This window comes from Pollachius pollachius, assembly GCF_949987615.1.
Source record: "Pollachius pollachius genome assembly, chromosome: 8".
NCBI classification, from domain to species: Eukaryota; Metazoa; Chordata; class Actinopteri; order Gadiformes; family Gadidae; genus Pollachius; species Pollachius pollachius.
Window position 1 is genome coordinate 1333661 of NC_136941.1, and position 18144 is coordinate 1351804.

Genomic DNA, 18144 nt, shown 5'->3' on the forward strand with positions numbered 1-18144 from the left:
AGGGTTTCCCTCATATTTGGCAATATTTTTAACATTTTATTTGTGTTTCGCCATCAAGCAAATGTCGCTGTTTGGAAAGATATTCGGCGGCGGGGGAAAGGGAGGGAAGGGGCCCAGCGCGCAGGAGGCGATCCAGAAGCTGCGAGAAACAGAGGATATGCTAACGAAGAAGCAGGAATTTCTAGAGAAAAAGATTGACCAGGAGCTTGTGACTGCGAAGAAAAACGGCACCAAAAATAAGCGAGGTGGGTGGTCAAAATAAATGTTTAACGCGTTGCATACGTTTTTATAATAAGGATCGTCCACATCGGTCGGCTATTGGTGCTGCTGCTCCCAACTCTGTTGCCAGGCGGACTCCTGCCCACAGAAGGGTTCACCTGGTGTCCTGACTTGGTTCATTTCTCACGCACACACGCACACACGCACACACGCACACACACACACACATACACACACACACACACACACTCCTCCACTTGCTGACACATCTATTGGGAAAATGCAATCAGATTTGATGTGCATCTGAAAACGACGAGAAAAATGTGGTTTATTTGTTTGTTTTCTGGCTGCAGAATAGCATGACTGTGTGTTGTTAATGAAGACGAAATCCAAAGATCACTCTTAAGTCAAATAGAGGTTTTAATGAGGTAATGTCATTATCTGTATGTGTTAGTGTATTGATCACTGATTGTTGCATGGTAAGACTTATCACGTTGACCATTTCTGCACACACTCTAATTTATATATTTTGGTAAGTGATTGTGTTCGGCTGGGAGTCATTGTATTGTCCCTCAGCTTTCACATCAGGAATAGTGCAGAGTTCACTGTGAAGCTGCACACCGCGTCTATTCGTTTGTAGATAAGCCTATCTTAAGGTGTGTATGCTGCCTTTACCCGGACCTACCATTAAATCATATTTACACCCCCCCAATCGACTGTTGTTTTCCTGCTGTTTTCTGACCGCCCAACTATCAATTATTTTCTAGTGTCAATGGTTGCATGTCCTCCGTTTGCTAATCTCTCCGTCTCCCCTCCCTCCCTCTTTCTGCAGCGGCCCTGCAGGCGTTGAAAAGAAAGAAGCGCTACGAGAAGCAGCTGGCGCAGATCGACGGCACGCTGTCCACCATCGAGTTCCAGCGGGAGGCCCTGGAGAACGCCAACACCAACACCGAGGTCCTCAAGAACATGGGCTTCGCTGCCAAGGCCATGAAGTCGGCCCACGAAAACATGTAAGAAAAAGGACGACAACTTAGTCGACACCGTGGCGGACAGTTAATAATAACACATGGTATTTGTGTAGCGCTTTTCTCGTACTCAAAGCTCTTCACATAGGTAACAAACAACAAATAGATAATCAAAAAGAAATGCAAAGTTGATGGGGGGTGGGGGGGTCTAGGAGGAGGCAGTGGAGAAGGGATGGGTCTTGAGGTGTCAGTGGAACAGCCCCCTTCGTCAGCGGGTGCAGTTCCTGTAACGTGTTACTAACAGGATAGTTTGGGTAGGATAGGGTAGTGACTAGGTACTAGTTCCAGGGTGTTCCACTCCCAGAGGAAGGCGACAGGGTACGACCCTCCGATGTCCACGACCCTGGACTACGAAATGACATGTTTCTGAGTAAACTGTCACCGTCCCAAGTTATTTTGGAAGAGCACATCTAACTAAAGGAAACTAAACAAAATAGAACTTTCGCGTTCAAAGTCGGTCATTGGTCAGGGTGAATCGGACCATATAGTCGCGGTCTTTCTCTTGCAGATTGGGCCCTCATCTGCACACTAAGGGGGTCTTTGAAACCTGTTTAACGTGGAGGAAAGTTGAAATAGCTGTAAAGTTCCACTTAAAAATATATAGAGGGGGTCGGCTTGGCTGGTGTGAGCCAAAATATACATATAATCTAAGACTAAAACATTTAGATTTTATAATTAAGACTACTGCTCATTTTGTGTTTAACTAACTGTTTAAAAGAACTGCTTAACTGTGTTCCATATTCACGTCTAATTATGTAGCTGCTGTCAAAAGCTGCTGTCAATCATTACCCCTCTCCTTGAATCTCTCCAAATGAATCAATGGAGAAAACCGAACCTGACCTTAAAAGACGTCAAGTTTAATTTTGTACAAAGTACAAAAATTGGTTTATATACTAACAAGTTTTTATTCCAATATACCATTCTTAAAAAAAAAAAGTTTCATTTTCGATGAGATCCACTGAATAGAATACACGGCATAATTATAAACAGCACTGGTTTGGAACCAGTGGGTATCTTAGGACACTGTCAGACCACTGATGGGACAAAACCTAACATGTGATTGGCGCTCATCTATAATTTTTCCTTTTTGCCGCCCTGTTAAAGGTTGTATCAGCGATTCTAGGCCCAAACATAAATGATCACATTCATCTGATCTTCCCTCACGATCCGCTAGCTGCCCGCCCCAATCAGCAGGCCGTCAAAGAAACGCGTCTCTGTAGCCAGCCTACGCTCCGAGATCGTAAACAAAAACAAATGGTACTACCAACCACTTAAAACCAAAATAAATAGTATTCCAACCAATCACCAACAAGGGGCGGGTGCTGTGGGGTTTCGCGCCGCGTTCACGATCGTTTCTACTGGATGCACGAAACACAGAAGGGAGGGGCGAGCGGGCTCTGTTTGTTGGGGATCTCGCTTCAGACACCGACGGAAGTGACGTCACCCAGCGTCGCTGATGCAGCCTTTAACGTTAACGGCTCTCCTGCTCTCCTTGTGGCTCCAGGGACATCGACAAGGTGGACGACCTCATGCAGGACATCACAGAACAGCAGGAGGTGGCGCAGGAGATCTCCGACGCCATCTCCAAACCAGTGGGCTTCGGCGAGGAGTTTGACGAGGTACGCTTTGTAGCGTTTGGTTTCAAGGGAGATGCCGCAGTTCCTGTGTTTTGCGTTGAAATATTTTGCTGCTAAGATGTGTAATTACACCAAAAGGTCTCTTGATGGCACTAAAGACATTTCCTCCCACAATATTAAACAGAGATTATGAGCCCTCCAGGGTTCAGTCACCTAACCACAGATAATCCCCAAGTCTGTTCAAACAAAGCTTGGTTCTGTGGGCTCAAGGGAGCTGGGTCACCTCTATCTCTCCCAGGATTGGCTTTTTTTTTAATGTCTCCCCTCTGGGTCACTTGCGCACTGTTTGTATGTTGTATGTCCTGGCACTTAAAAATAACACTTAGCATCGTGAAGCATCTTATCCTAGCTATCTTTGTTGTATGGGGGGGGGGTTAACCTAGAGATTGTCAGTGCTTGGCACTTGGTTCTATGAACATCTTTATTGTACTGACAGCGATATATTGTTGTTTCTCTTTCTTCTGACAAATGTACTTATTGTAAGTCGCTTTCGATCAAACCGTCTGCTAGATGTAAATGTAAAATGTTCTCTCTCTCTCTCTCTCTCTCTCTCTCTCTCTCTCTCTCTCTCTTCTCTCTCTCTCTCTCTCTCTCTCTCTCTCTCTCTCTCTCTCTCTCTCTCTCTCTCTCTCTCCCCCTCCCTCCCTCCCTCCCTCTCTCTCTCTCTCAGGACGAGCTGCTGGCTGAGCTGGACGAGCTCGAACAGGAGGAGCTTGACAAGAACCTGCTGGAGATCGGGGGGGGCAGAGAACGTCCCTCTGCCCAGCGTCCCGTCCACCTCACTGCCCTCCAGACCAGGTGAGAACCGCCGCCTCCGACCGAATACAGCCCAGAGGACCGTATACTGGGACTCAGAAATATGTGCTATAGCCTTACTTTCCAGTCTCTCTTGTGACACTTGTTGCACATATACAACACTCGTTGTATATGTGCAGTAACAATATATATATTAGTGCTGTCAAGCGATTAAAATATTTAAACGCGATTAATCGCATTAACTTGAGATTTAATCTCACTTTTTTTCATTTTTCTGAATATCCCTTGATTTTGTGCTGCTAGCCTTTTAGTGAGATCAGAGAGTGTTGAGAAGGACAGTAATAAAATATATTTGGTAAGATGGATGTAAGAAGAGAGACCCGCAGTGAATTCAACCCGGTCCACTTGACATCGGGTGCATGACAGTGGTAGGCCTACCGTAAAACTTCAATAGCCCGGGCTTTTATTTGTTTCAATCACTGAACGTTCGAACAAAACTTTTGCTCAGCAAAGATAGGAAATACTATAACATTTATTATTTAAACCAGTATGAATATCCCTACCGTACGTAGGCCTTACACATTACCAGGCTATCGAATAACGCCTACACACACACACACACACACACACACACACACACACACACAAACACACACACACACACACACACACACACACACACACACACACACACACACACACACACACACGGTGGCGGAGTGGTAATCGAGTCGGGAGAATTCCCAGTGGGTCGTTAACGTTTCGTCGTTAAAATTGGCTTGCGTTAACACCGTTAATAACGCGTTAACAGCACGGAAAGCACTAATATATATATAGGGTTCAGTTCACAAGCATTTGTAGTGGTGATTTATCAAGGAGTGTACAGTACATATGAGTTACAGAAATGCTCCAAACCCCGAGAAGGTGAAGTGTCACTGAGGGAAATGAATCAGGTTTTTACATCCTACCCCAGGACCTGCCGATATAGCCCCGCCCACTTTGCAACTACATTTTGGAGCCAACGTATAGATCCACTAGGGACCGGCTCCGTTCTCCGTCCTATAGGGGGTCTGCCATACTGGCTGGGGACTATCGACCAATCACCATCCAAGAACAGAAAGTATAAATATGATCAAAGTGAATCGTGCAATGTCAGCGGATTATGTTGACAGCGGGTGTTTTTCTTTTCACAGCAGCCAGGAAAGAGAAGGAGGAGGATGAAGACGACATGGAGGATCTACAGCGCTGGGCAATGGAGGCCATGTGAGAACACCGACCTGACCAGCATCCACCACATCCCACACTCACAGGAGAACCAGAGAACCAGGGGATCGGCGCCAGAGAGAGACCTAGAGAATAATGGACCTGTAATACATCGACTATGGGTGTTTTTGAAGGCTTGAGCTGAAGTCAAGCGGCAAGTTGCCAGAATTGTTTTTTTGTTTTTGTTCCCTTTATTCTCCCTCTGGCCTTCGATTCCAGAGAAAAAATCCTCAGTTTCCAGCGATTCTAAAGAGCATGGCAAAGGTTTGTCCCTCATCAAGGCTGTAAACGTCAACTATTCCCAACGGCACTCATGGCCCAATAGGCTGCTAATAGAACATACGCGTCATATGTTCGGCGGTTCAATATTTGGATTATTGTCCGACTCTAGTCTAATGTTAATAACAAATGGAAAAGGGAATCTTTGGGAGCTGAACCTTGAAACGCCTGTTACGAACATATATACCCCTTTTCCTACATGAATTTTTGTGTTTTCCATAGGAAATATATGAATGATTCTTAAACTCATTAGAATCATTCATATGTTATAATATACTTATATTAATTATATTATACTTAGTAATATACTTATTATTTGGTTAAGCACTCCCCAAAAGCTGCGACTGAGACTTGGCATGCTTTGGTTATGAAGCTTGGAACGGTCTTTGTTATCCAGTTAACTGTTTTTCCCAAACGGTTTTGCTTTGCTGTTGGTTTTGTTTGTGTTTGTTCAAGCATTTAATGCCCTTTCCCAACTATGCCTGTACCTTGTGACACTTCAATGGCTTTTGCTGTTCCCCAGAAGACCAGAAGCTTCCCGCCAACTGGTTATTTGATGTTAATATCCAAAATGTGTTCCTTTATTGTTTTTCAGTTTGTTATAGTTGTGTTTTTTTGCTGACAACCGCAAGTATTTTGAACGGTTATACTGTGTGAAGCGTTTCAACAAAGGGAAGGCATTGAAATCATTGCACGACTGAACCAACAGAGATTTATCCTGATACTTTCATTGTATTTTCTGTCTGGGTCACGTCAGTTTTCTTTGGGACACTATGGGAGAGTTGTTTTTATTATTAATTTAGAATTGTACAATAGGCAGAAAAAGGAAGCATTTCACAATGTATTAATGTAACTGACAAAGAGATAATGGTTTATATATGCTATGACTAGTTTCCCTACATTTCCAGTGTTTTTGGATTTGAGTCATTTTAGTTTTGCTAAAATATGATGTACATTTTTTACATATACAATATGTAACACCAGAATGGACATGCATGTTTACATTTCAACCGTTTATTTATCACATTATTTGAAAAATCATTAAAATTTCCAATTGTATTTCTATCATGACTGCTCTTTTTTGTTCTTCTGTTTAAAGAAGTAGAATAAGTATAAGATCCTAAGCATGAATCATTTCTATATTCATCACTAAAGTGATGTGCATGTCTGGCTGAAGCAGCTATTTACTACATTTGACTCCTTGGATTAATCGTGGTAAATTTTAACTCGGAAGTATACTAATCTGGCTTTTTTTATACAGTGTAAAAAATAATAACGATTTCATTTTTAGCAACAACGCTTCTTGAACGCGTCCAGCATCCAGTGTCGCATTATACTGACGTCACCTTCGCAGTTTAACGCATGCGCTCCGAGGTCTCCGCTGATGCAAGAAAATTCAGGCGCAGCGGCACGGGAACAGAGGGACAGACACTTCTCCGTTTTCTTGCAAATTTAAGTCCGCAAACATGTCGGGAGACGAGGTGAGCTACCGCCCTGAGCGAGTCTGTATCAGCACGTCCACACACACACACATGGGTCGGGCGGTACCGCTTCAAGATGTCCGTGTTAACCGTGTTTCTCAACGCGGCCTCCGGACAGCGGCTCTCATGTCACCCTGCGGCTCACATGGCTACGAGCTAAAGCAGAATGGGGACGTTTCCCTGGAGCACTCATTCAAGAGTAAATCGAAAAAAATGTGTTCTGCAGACCACGTCGGGCCATGTAGTTACAGCACATGTGACCGATCGGCCGTGTCAGGGACGATATGCGGATCATGCGATGATCAGAGTTATACCGGCTAATGCTAACGCTAGCTCCCTCTGCTAGGAGCACGCTGATCTAAAGCGTCCATCCACGTCCTCCATAGAGCTATGGCTCGTTAATAGATGACGACCCCCTTGCCAACCTTATCCTAGTGTCACAATGTGTCACAAAGTCTATGAACGCCCTTTATTAATATAATCAACGTTGGTAATTATCCACCCGTCTGTTTGAATTAATCTTAATGTGTATCTTCACAATGGGTTTTTGTTCTCCGCCTCTTTTTGTAGATGATCTTCGACCCAAACATGACCAAGAAGAAGAAGAAGAAGAAGAAGCCCTTCATGCTAGATGAGGAAGGAGGAGACGGGACGGCAGGAGAGGAGGTGAAGGAGGTAGAGGCCAAGGAGGTGGAGCCCGAGGGAGGAGACGATAAGGAGGTGGACTTCGAGGAAGACGAAGGCAGGAAAAAAGGTAACGTCTCAACTGGCAGACGGCTCTTTAAATTGGAACAATAGTCATTTAGAGTAGGAATACTTCCAAAAGGTCAGGTTAAAATAATGCCTGTATTACTTACCATAACCCGAAAGCCAGAATGTTGCCTTTGGTTTAAATAAATACAGTTAAATGACAGATCATCAAAACAGACTGTGTGTTAAAGCATATTCTATTGAGAATTACATGATTGATTCCATTTTCTATTGATATATTTGACATCCAATAGATGCACCAATTGAATCTGTGTTTTCTCGGTTACTTTATAGATGTCACTAGATGAGATGCCTTTTGTATAAATAAATAAAAAGTCAGAAACGACTGTTGAAAACATCTCTTTTATGCCAAAATGTCACCGTTGTTGCTGAGGTTCAGGAGTTTTTTTTCTACCAGTGGACCCCTCTACGTGAATCAAGCGGCTGTATGAAAACAATGTCCTCTTTCAGAGCCCTCCGATGACCTCGATGATCTGAACTTCCTCAATCAGAAGAAGAAAAAGAAGAAGCCCACGAAATTCCTTGATAATGAAGGCGAAGTTGACATCAAGGTATGTGTTCACTGACACTCATAAGAACGTATAGTGCCATCTCCCAGTATGAACTGTATAGGTTACTGCCATCTCCCAGTATGAACTGTATAGGTTACTGCCATCTCCCAGTATGAACTGTATAGGTAACTGCCATCTCCCAGTATGAACTGTATAGGTTACTGCCATCTCCCAGTATGAACTGTATAGTTCAATGCCATCTCCCAGTATGAACTGTATAGGTTACTGCCATCTCCCAGTATGAACTGTATATGTTAATGCCATCTCCCAGTATGAACTGTATAGGTTACTGCCATCTCCCAGTATGAACTGTATAGGTTAATGCCATCTCCCAGTATGAACGGTCTAGGTTAATGCCATCTCCCAGTATGAACTGTATATGTTAATGCCATCTCCCAGTATAAATGGTCAAGCTTAATGCCATCTCCCAGTATGAACTGTATATGTTAATGCCATCTCCCAGTATAAATGGTCAAGCTTAATGCCATCTCCCAGTATGAACTGTATAGGTTAATGCCATCTCCCAGTATAAAAAAGGGTCAATCCTGCTATTTTAAAGATTGGACGGCCCCATACACACTCCTACCTTCTTCATAACCTCTTCTCGGTCTGTGAGCATTTCACCCAGCACATCAGGACCACACACACACACACACACACACACACACACACACACACACACACACACACACACACACAAAGGGATACAGACACGCAGACAGACACAAACACACACAGAGACACAGAGGAACCCCTCTCTCTCTCTCTCTCTCTGACCGGCGGCTGGTTCCTTCCTCAGGGGCTGAAGATCGAGGGGGAGCCTCCAGAGCCTATGGAGGAGGAGGACGTGGACCTGATGCTCCCCTTCAAGAAGAAGAGGCACAAGAAGGTGGAGTTCGAGGAGGGGTTGGAGACGCTGGAGAAGGACGACGGTGAGCCGCCTCAAGATGGTTTATGGTCGTATGCACAGCAATTACAGACGCAGTCGCTGGCAACGAAGTTCTTAAGTCTCCGGCTCCTTCAACGGTGCGATATAAAGTAAAAGTATAAAACAAACACAAGTAAGAGAGCTAATCCTAAAAAATATATAAGTACACTACAATACTGGGTATGAATAATTAGAATAAAATAAAAAAATAATAGTAACTAAGGTATAAATAGAGCCATCATAAAGTGGAATGTTAACAGGCATTTTTATCCAGATGTCGACTGTTGTAAAGTGGCATAATGGTGATCTAGAGAGTTCAGCAGTCTTATGGCCTGTGGGATGAAAATGTCCCGGAGTCTGGTTCACACAGCTCAACGTCAGGTACTGGGAGGTCATCTGACAAGGATGCAGTAGGCCTTTCCTGTGTTTGAAATACAAGCCCAAAGTGTGTGTGTGTGTGTGTGTGTGTGTGTGTGTGTGTGTGTGTGTGTGTGTGTGTGTGTGTGTGTGTGTGTGTGTGTGTGTGTGTGTGTGTGTGTGTGTGTGTGTGTGTGTGTGTGTGTGTGTGTACTTAAAAGCTCCCATGGCATGCCATCAGGTGTGGTGTGATTAGCCGGTACAAGCCGTTTGGGAAATCGGCCCTTATGACGTCACAGGTGGGCGTGTCCACCTAGATCTGTGCTGGATAGATCAGTCTACCAGCCTACCCAGTGGACCCTAGCAAACGTTGCTCATCTATCCGTCACACATCTAGTTGGACACGCCCACCTGTGATGTCATAAGGGGCAGATTTCCAAAACGGCTTGTAGCGGCTAATTCCACCACACCGGGTGGCATGTCATGGGACCTTTTTAAAGGGAACTGATTGTGTGTTAACTACAATGGGGTTCCATTGCCCCCTCTAGTGGGTGTCCTGTAGTGTTGGAGCACTGTTGACGTGTGTCCTCTCTCCTCCTTCAGTGCCGGATGACGACGAGGGAAAGAATAACGACGGAATCTCCTTCAGTTCAACCAGCGGGCCGGCCTGGGCCGGGACGGAGAGAGACTACTCATACGACGAGGTAGCGCGGCTGTGGCCTACCATTAAATCCCGTGCACGACCTTAATTTAAATTTAGGTCGAAAATGCTAATCGATAGTGGTTTCAATGAAATCACATCCTACCACTGATACATTCTACCAAACAAACGGTGGCGGCCTTTACCTCTTTGTTTACACGGGGCTTGTTATCGACACAGCCAACCCTCCTACCCGCGCCAGCCAAGCTAAGCTAAGCTAGTTTTGCGTCACACGGTTGCACAGCCAGTGGACAGAACACGGATTCAGTTCATTGAATCCTGGAATCTTTAATTACGCACAGGCACGATTTAGGAAGAACATGCGGAGATAGCTTGGTCTCATTTTGTGGGGTGGTTTGTGATACGGATACATCTATTGTAAACGACGTCCGTATCGGACGGATGTTTGCATCGGCGCACGTTTGAACGCGGTCGGACTGCGGTGTGCCGCCCAACATGACCCGGTCTCCCCCTCCGGCCTCCCAGCTGCTCAACAGGGTCTTCAACATCATGAGGGAGAAGAACCCCGACATGGTGGCCGGGGAGAAGCGCAAGTTCGTCATGAAGCCCCCCCAGGTGGTCCGGGTGGGCACCAAGAAAACCTCCTTCGTCAACTTCACAGACATCTGCAAGCTGTGAGTGACCAACTCACCCGGAACCACTCCAGATGTGAATGATGATTGTGTGTCTGTTTGGCCCCATGCCTTCTGCCGGCACCGGGCAACGTGTCCGTCTCCGATGTTCGGGTGGAGCTGCTCGTCTAAAGTGGCCGTGTCGGTTTGTTTCTCGCAGGTTGCATCGTCAACCTAAGCATCTCCTCGCTTTCCTGTTGGCTGAGTTGGGAACCAGGTATGAGCCGTTTGCTTTGGATCTTTTTAACATGTATGGTCAAGACGCATAACGTTATCAGTCTGCTGAACCTCGTTGGGTTTTTCCAAATCGAGTCAAACATTGATATACCCTAATCTGCTATCACCTTCTGCTGAAAGGCTATTTGGAAATGTAATGGGCTTTGTATAAACACCTGTGTAAATACCTGAAAAAGAAACCATGAAAAATGTAAGGCCAAGAATAAAGTGTGGTGTTCATAATGTCTTGAATAATTTGCGGCTTGTCCTGGAAAGGAACCAATAAGCTTCCTATGCTTTGTGGCTCAGGATTATGATTGATGTTGGATATGATTTGAATGTTCACGTCTTTCCTCGCTCTCAGTGGCTCCATAGACGGAAACAACCAGCTGGTGATCAAAGGCCGATTCCAACAGAAGCAGATTGAGAACGTCTTGAGAAGATACATCAGTAAGTTAACTCTACAGACGCGCATCCAGACACACAAGACTCAGACTATTTCCTTTAAAAAAAAACATTGCATATGAATGTTAATTGCGTTAAACTTAATTAACCCAGATGGGGGAATGACTGTCAAGTGAAGTGCTCCCTTTGATAATTGTAAAACATTGCAAAGTTATGCTTCATTCACATTCGTGACGTGACACTCCCGTCACGCCAAGCCTCCATGCTCCGCCCCCTCCTGACCCGTCTCCTCCCTCTCGACCAACCGCAGAGGAGTACGTGACGTGTCACACCTGCCGCTCGCCCGACACCATCCTGCAGAAGGACACGCGCCTCTACTTCCTGCAGTGCGAGACGTGCCACTCCCGATGCTCTGTCGCCAGCATCAAGACCGGCTTCCAGGCCGTCACCGGCAAGCGGGCACAGCTCCGCGCCAAGGCCAACTAACACGCCCCCCCTCGACTCTGGGCTCCGACACCCTGCCTGGTGGGGGGTGGAGGGAGGGAGGGAGTACAGGTGGATCTGTGCCCCGCCCCCTCTGTGTTTTGTAACTGGACTCTGAATCAGACTGAGGGAGGGCGTTCTGGGAGGGGGTCAACGTCTGCGTGCGTCCCAGCGGGCTGAGGGGGGGAGGGCGATGGAGGCGTCATAAGAGAGAGTTGTGTGATCCATAAGACCGCATTTGTCGTCGCCACCGACGATCCTTGCCATATGATTTTATTAGATATTCTTTTGTCGTTCCCCCCCCCTCCCCCCCGACTGGCTGTGATTGGATGGTCGATCCTCTGAAGAAAGCCGGCCAGACGCCCTCCTTTTGTGCTTTTTATTTTGTTGATTTGTAATCTGACCATCTATTAAAATAACTGCGTTATTAACCAACGGAATAAACAACTGATTTCTCCTGCACACACACACACACGCGCGCACACACGGAAGTGGCATTCCAGTGACCCACATTCACATCCTAGTCGGGCTAGCTCCGGCCGCGGGAGTGTTCAGTACTTCGCTCTCCCTCTCTGTTGTTGATTCCCATCGCTATCAATACTTCCCCTGTAGTTTTTGTTCTGTTTCTTCAATGAATACAGATACTCTTCAATGATATTGGATTGATTCAATTTGTTTTTCTACTTTGACTGGAAAGTTGAACGTGGCTCATTGAATGAGTGGGGGGTACTTGGAGGGTCATCAAGTAATGTTAAACATTTTGGGACGTAGTTTGGCTGTGTTTATGAGGATCCCAATGGATCAACGTTACTGGCCTTCACCAAAGGCCAGTAACGATCAGGTGGTTGAATGTGGACCTCTTGTTTTGATTGTGTTTGAACGGCCACATCAATATTTTGTTCGTGGTGAACAATGAGGTTTAGGTTAATAAATCACCTCTTGAGAAGGAATTAATAGGACAGGGCGTTAATATTTGCCGCAGCTTTAAACAATTAGCGGGTTCCATTGAAGCAATCTGAGCCTTGATTTATAAGTTATACTTAGCCAGGCACATAGATTGCAACCTCTTACAAAATAGAATTGCCAAATTGTCAATTGCCCTACCCACTAATCATTCATATTCCGAGCAGTTTTCTGATGTGATGGTTAGGCTTATCACTGAAAGTTTAATGGTGGTAATATAATAATCCTGTCAATATAAGAGTGTGCTATTCTATTGGTTAATTATTTCTATATTTAATAACGCCGAAGGGTAGCCAGGTTTTAGGGAATAGACTATGGTTGGCTAATTCCTTAACCTTTGGTCTGGGTGAACAAATTCTTTCTCTGTGGATTTACCGCGTTGCTAAAATGTGCTGTTTATTTCCTGATCTCTTGTTATATCAGTGCCCTCTGCTGGACAAATGTGGAATTCCTTCCTTTATATATATATTTTTTTGGCTGCCCCCTAGCGGCTGGAAAGAGCATTTTGGTTATTTCTTTAAAAATGCATAACTCCTCACAGGAATGGGCTAGAGACTTACTTCTTTTTTTTTACATACTCAGAAATGTATGCCCTACAAGTCGCGGGCCGTATGTTTGACACCCCTGGTTAGGTTAATCACTGAAAGTTGAATGGTGGTAATAAACAGGCCTTTCAATATAACAATGTTATAGTGGTTAAGTTATATACTTGATAACGGCGCGGGGTAACCAGGTTTTAGCCTTGGAATATGTTTTTTCTTATGGTGTTACTCAACCTCCGGTCTCTGTGAACCGTTCTTAATTCATGGGAAGCTTTTATTTTGAAAACTGATATCGCGATACTATAGGATCAACTCCCTGCCGCCATGCAGCTCAACTATCAGCTCAGAAGTTATCGCGATACAAAAGGATCAACTCCTCGACGCCGTGCGGCTAAACTGTTAGCTCAGAAGTTGGTGCGTTTGACGGCTCTGCGGGGAAAACGTCAGCATGCCGCGGGTTTACATCGGACGTCTGGGCCCCCGCGTCCGAGAAAAGGACGTCCAGCGCTTTTTCGGTGGATATGGAAAGCTCATGGAAATAGATTTAAAGAACGGGTGAGTTTGTAATCTGACGTTAGCTGCGGCTACACCTGGGAATCTGCCGTTAAGTACTTATTACCTCTAAAGAAATGGCTCTTCCGTTTCCCGTCGCATCAAAACAGTAATTCGCTCCTTGAAGTGATAACTTTAGACTAGAGCCGTCCGGGGGTGTTGGTCTAACCTGCCTCCGTTCTGCACTACAACTCAAACCCACGCTCCCCCGACGGAGCTGAGCCACATTGTTTCTGTCCTGGTCCCAGATTTGGTTTCGTGGAGTTTGACGACAACCGCGATGCGGACGACGCGGTGTACGAGCTGAACGGCCGGGACCTGTGCGGAGAGCGGGTGGTGGTGGAGTACGCCCGGGGATCCAGGAGGGACCTGGACGGCGGTGGACGCAGTAAGTGCGGTCTGTTGGTAGGACCTCCCCCGGGTCCCCTTGTTTGGTGGACGCGTGGACCGCACACAGACGTGTTACGCTTTGTTGTTCAACCTCGTTAGGGTCACGTTGAACTATTTGTGCAGCGCATTATGGTTTCTCCCTACTTTAGCTGCTTAATGTCCGTGCATCATGCGTGCGTGAATCATGTCATGCCCTGGAAAACCCAAAGTCTTGGTGTGGAAGGCTTTCACCGGTTCATGATACCTGGCAGGCCGATCTGGCCTCCATGTGTCTTCGTGACAGAATGAACGGTTGTTGTATTGGCTAATTGATACCTGGTGGTAAAACGGAGCTCTCTTCGACTGAAGGAGTCGCTTTTTAGTGACGCGCCTAAATCAAGGCGCTGTGTATGTTTATTTGTTGACTATAGTTACACCAATCTTTACAAAAAATACAAATCATACAAAAGATTTCATTCAAAAATATTTTTATTTCCAAGCAAGTTAAGTAACTCACATGTCTGCTTGTGTTTGAAGGATCGTTTTGTTTTTTTTATTTGCATGTACGCTGTACTGTACAAAGTAAATTTCCTAACCAGATGATTGAACCTTTTCATGTGTACCATATCTATCCATATCATATCTATTTTCATATTAAACATTAACAAAGTCCTTAATGTTTCAATTTGAAAGAGTCCACCTGTGGCTGAGTGTCCACTGGGTGGACAGATGACGCTATCCCGTGAGGCCTCGGCTTTCACCTTTACAATGTGTGTGTGACCTTTGCCCCTCCCCCTGACCCTTGGCTGACCTAACCGGAAGCCATGACGACAACAGCCTTTTGCCAATAGACCAGGGGTGATGGTGAGGACTCCCATTGGTTTCTATGTTGACAATAACGTGGAGCGGATCTAGCCGAACTCCTGAGTCTCAGGGCAGGCCTACCGCAGACAGGCCTGGGGTTAGGGAGAACTCGATCGGTTCGTGTTCGTTTCCTCAGACGGAGCTAATGTGGCCCGTGATGGCATCACAATAATGCATTATTTTTGGTATTTTTAATTAATTTCTTCAGGATTCAAAGGTATTTGAACAAAGAAAATCACGTTGTTTTAACGCAGGGAAGAAAACCTGTTTTGATTTTGGTGGATGCCGACCTTGTTGTTGGAACGGATCAGGGAGTTTTTGTTTTTGGCAGAAAAGTCAGCAAAGCGCTGAAAAGTACAAACCAAAAAACACGGAACAAATAAAGAGAGGGATCGGGGTTGTTAGCTCGAATCCCGAGGTTTGTGTGGGGAGGGGGGAGGGGGGGGGATCCTGACCTCTTCAAGGCAGACTATAGTCCACCGTTTAGTTTCCTCCCTAACTGTGGCCCCGGCCCCATGTATATTTTCTGGTTCTAAAGGCGGTGGATACAGCAGCCGGAGTCACGTCGGAAGAGATAAGTACGGCCCCCCCGTCCGGACGGAGCACCGCCTCATCGTACAGAACCTGTCCACCCGCTGCAGCTGGCAGGACCTCAAGGTACGACCCCCAGACAAAGACCAGGGTCAGGGCACGGGGGGGAGGGTACCAGGGTCAGGGTACGCGTTCCCTACCCGACGTTCCCGACCCGGCGTTCCCAACCCGGCGTTCCCTACCCGACGCCCGCAGCCCTCTGTGTTGAGGTCTAACGCGAGGATCTCGTCGCCCCCCCCCCAGGACTTGATGCGTGAGGTGGGGGAGGTGACCTTTGCCGACGCCCACAAGGAGCGCGACCATGAGGGCGTGGTCGAGTTCAACAGCCGCTCCGACATGAGGCGGGCCGTGGACAAGCTGGACGGGAAGGATGTCAACGGACGCAAGATCCGCCTGGTGTCTGCCAGCCGCTCCAGGTGATGCCCCCCCCCCCCCCCCCCCCCCCCCCAACGGCTTCTGGGTCGCTTTGGGGTGATGTTTTGAATCAACTCTGATTTTTCCCGCCCATTTCCAGGTCCCGCAGTCGCCGTGGTTCCCGCAGTCGGAGCTCCCGGAGCCGATCCCGCTCCAGGTGAGACCGGAACAGGAATACAGCGTCTCTCTCTTTGACGCTTTCCCGTTGGTCCACTCTGGGTTCATCAAACGTTCCTCACTGTGGGAGACGCTGACGACGGCAGTTAACACATGAATGGATGAACACATGGTGCTGGGATTGCTAGGTTGCACTTCATCATGTGTTCATCAGACCATGACTGAAGCATCGTTGATGAGCAGTGGAGGGATGGGCTTCTTAGAGATGTTGACGTTCCTCAAAGTTTAAATCACCAGTGATCCAAAGTCGTTGTTGCATGCCTTAGGGGAAGCTTGTGAACTATATATTCCTTTTTCTGAAATCACCTCAAATACGTGTTTCTGATAAATATTTCCCAAAGAAGGTGCATCCAGTATAGACTTAGAAATGACCTAAAACGTACGTTCTTAAAAAATAAACATAAATTGTCGTTTTTAGTTGTAATGTTACTGTGAATATTTGAGTGTTTGTGTCCGATCCTGCTGTTGTACGCTTTGCACCTGCGTCGCCTCGCCAACAGATCCCGTTCCCGTAGCAACAGGAGAAGCCGCCGTTCTCCGCCCCGCTCCGGCGGGAAGTCTCGCTCCAGGGGCAGGAAGTCTCGCTCTAGGTCCAGGTCCAGGTCCAAGGCCCGCTCCAGCCGCCGTTCCCGTTCCCGTTCCCGTTCTCGGTCCCGCCGCCGGTCCCTCTCCCGTTCCCGTTCCCGCTCCAGGTCCAGGAGCCGCTCCAAGGCTCGGCCCGGACACGCCTCCCGCAGTCGCTCGCCATCGCCGGCGGGGGGCGCAGCCCGTCCTGCGTCGTGCTCCACGTCACCGCGGGACTCCGCCCGGCGCTCCGGATCCCGGGACGGCCGCTCGGCTTCCCGCTCCCGTTCCGGCTCTCAGGATTAAAAAGGAAATGTGTAAACACGCGCACAAACACACGCACGCACACCGCAGAACAAGAACGCACACACACTGCAAAACAAACACACTGCAAAGCATGCAGACCTTGTACACACACACACACACACACACACACACACACACACACACACACACACACACACACACACACACACACACACACACACACACACACACACACGCGCGTACATTACATTACATTACATCCCATAGATGTATACGTGCTTTCCTTAGTTTCCTGGGTTTACCCCACACATCCAAAGCAGTTGCCATGGCGTTTTGATTCTTCAAATTACAAGTTTGTCAGGCATGAGTTAAGCATTGCGTTCATCACTGCACTCGCTTTAACATATTCAATTTGTATGTCTCAAATAGTGCAATCCCATTGCACTATTTCGATGGATAACCGATGTTTAAGGGGCTGGTCTTTTTGATAATGGTTTTCTTTGTTTCTTATCATACATGGTGCTCTTCTGAAGGGCAGTGGATAAATACAACTCTGATTATTTTTCTTGGCTAGGTAAGCAGTGGAAGGAACCCCAATATTTTTAGTTTCCAGGGTAAATAAAGACAACTGCATTGAAGAATCTTGCAGTAGAAGAGACATTTACTCTGAATCGGAGACATCCTAATTGGTTTGGTTATTTGCAGATACATTTATGGGAGTATGAGATTGGCCTGATTTTTGTTTCATTTGAAAAATGTTTAGTATTGTATCAATAAAAAAAACGAGTCTTAATATAAACGTGTGTTTATTCCATACATGAACGGGTTAGGTCTATTAACGTGTAATTATACAAGTGCTTTATCAGTGAGGGTTCATTAATTTCAAGAACTAAATGGCGACATTTGTGGACAGGGACGCCACCGCGATCAGATGATTCAGTGAGTATACCGTTCCTCGGAGAAGACAGTCTATGAAACGACGGGCAAAGCGATCGATGCTGAATTGCATTATCCCACCCTATCTATCTCCATGCATGTAAGCGGTTTCAGTCGGCTGAAGTCTAAATGTGACATTGTATGAGCAGTGACTGTACATCAGGCTCACGCATGCGCTTTTGGAGACCCGGAGCCGCAGGAG

At 46.4% G+C, this 18144-nt stretch overlaps 3 protein-coding genes across 3 annotated transcripts; all 3 read left to right on the plus strand.

The window, feature by feature from the left end:
- Positions 1-61: 61 nt before the first annotated feature.
- On the plus strand, positions 62-6238 carry LOC307079593 (charged multivesicular body protein 4b-like; the record flags this gene model as incomplete). The annotated part of the gene is given in 6 exon segments (XM_079742026.1): positions 62-245; positions 1052-1229; positions 2749-2863; positions 3552-3617; positions 3619-3679; positions 4831-6238. Coding segments are annotated over 6 exon segments (678 nt in total). The 3' UTR covers positions 4905-6238.
- A 326-nt stretch (positions 6239-6564) lies between these two features.
- Positions 6565-12360, plus strand: eif2s2 (eukaryotic translation initiation factor 2, subunit 2 beta). Its single transcript, XM_079740708.1, has 9 exons — positions 6565-6660; positions 7231-7414; positions 7882-7982; positions 8782-8914; positions 9871-9971; positions 10454-10602; positions 10760-10816; positions 11180-11265; positions 11531-12360. Exons 1-9 carry the CDS (start codon positions 6646-6648, stop codon positions 11704-11706), a joined length of 1002 nt encoding a protein of 333 aa, XP_079596834.1. The 5' UTR covers positions 6565-6645; the 3' UTR covers positions 11707-12360.
- Positions 12361-13577: 1217 nt separating this feature from the next.
- On the plus strand, positions 13578-17245 carry LOC307079596 (serine/arginine-rich splicing factor 6-like). Its single transcript, XM_079742029.1, has 6 exons — positions 13578-13763; positions 14009-14148; positions 15532-15650; positions 15828-16000; positions 16099-16155; positions 16676-17245. The coding sequence occupies exons 1-6, from the start codon at positions 13657-13659 to the stop codon at positions 17043-17045; spliced, it is 966 nt and encodes a 321-aa protein (XP_079598155.1). The 5' UTR covers positions 13578-13656; the 3' UTR covers positions 17046-17245.
- Positions 17246-18144: the final 899 nt, after the last annotated feature.

Bases quoted from the DNA above. Each gene is read 5' to 3' on its own strand.
- eif2s2 (XM_079740708.1), top strand. The intron at 7,983-8,781 runs GTATGTGTTCAC...TTCCTTCCTCAG, and splicing joins AAGGCGAAGTTGACATCAAG to GGGCTGAAGATCGAGGGGGA. The intron at 9,972-10,453 runs GTAGCGCGGCTG...CCGGCCTCCCAG, and splicing joins GAGACTACTCATACGACGAG to CTGCTCAACAGGGTCTTCAA.
- LOC307079596 (XM_079742029.1), top strand. From the start codon at position 13,657: ATGCCGCGGGTTTACATCGGACGTCTGGGCCCCCGCGTCCGAGAAAAG. The intron at 14,149-15,531 runs GTAAGTGCGGTC...CTGGTTCTAAAG, and splicing joins CCTGGACGGCGGTGGACGCA to GCGGTGGATACAGCAGCCGG. The intron at 15,651-15,827 runs GTACGACCCCCA...CCCCCCCCCCAG, and splicing joins GCAGCTGGCAGGACCTCAAG to GACTTGATGCGTGAGGTGGG.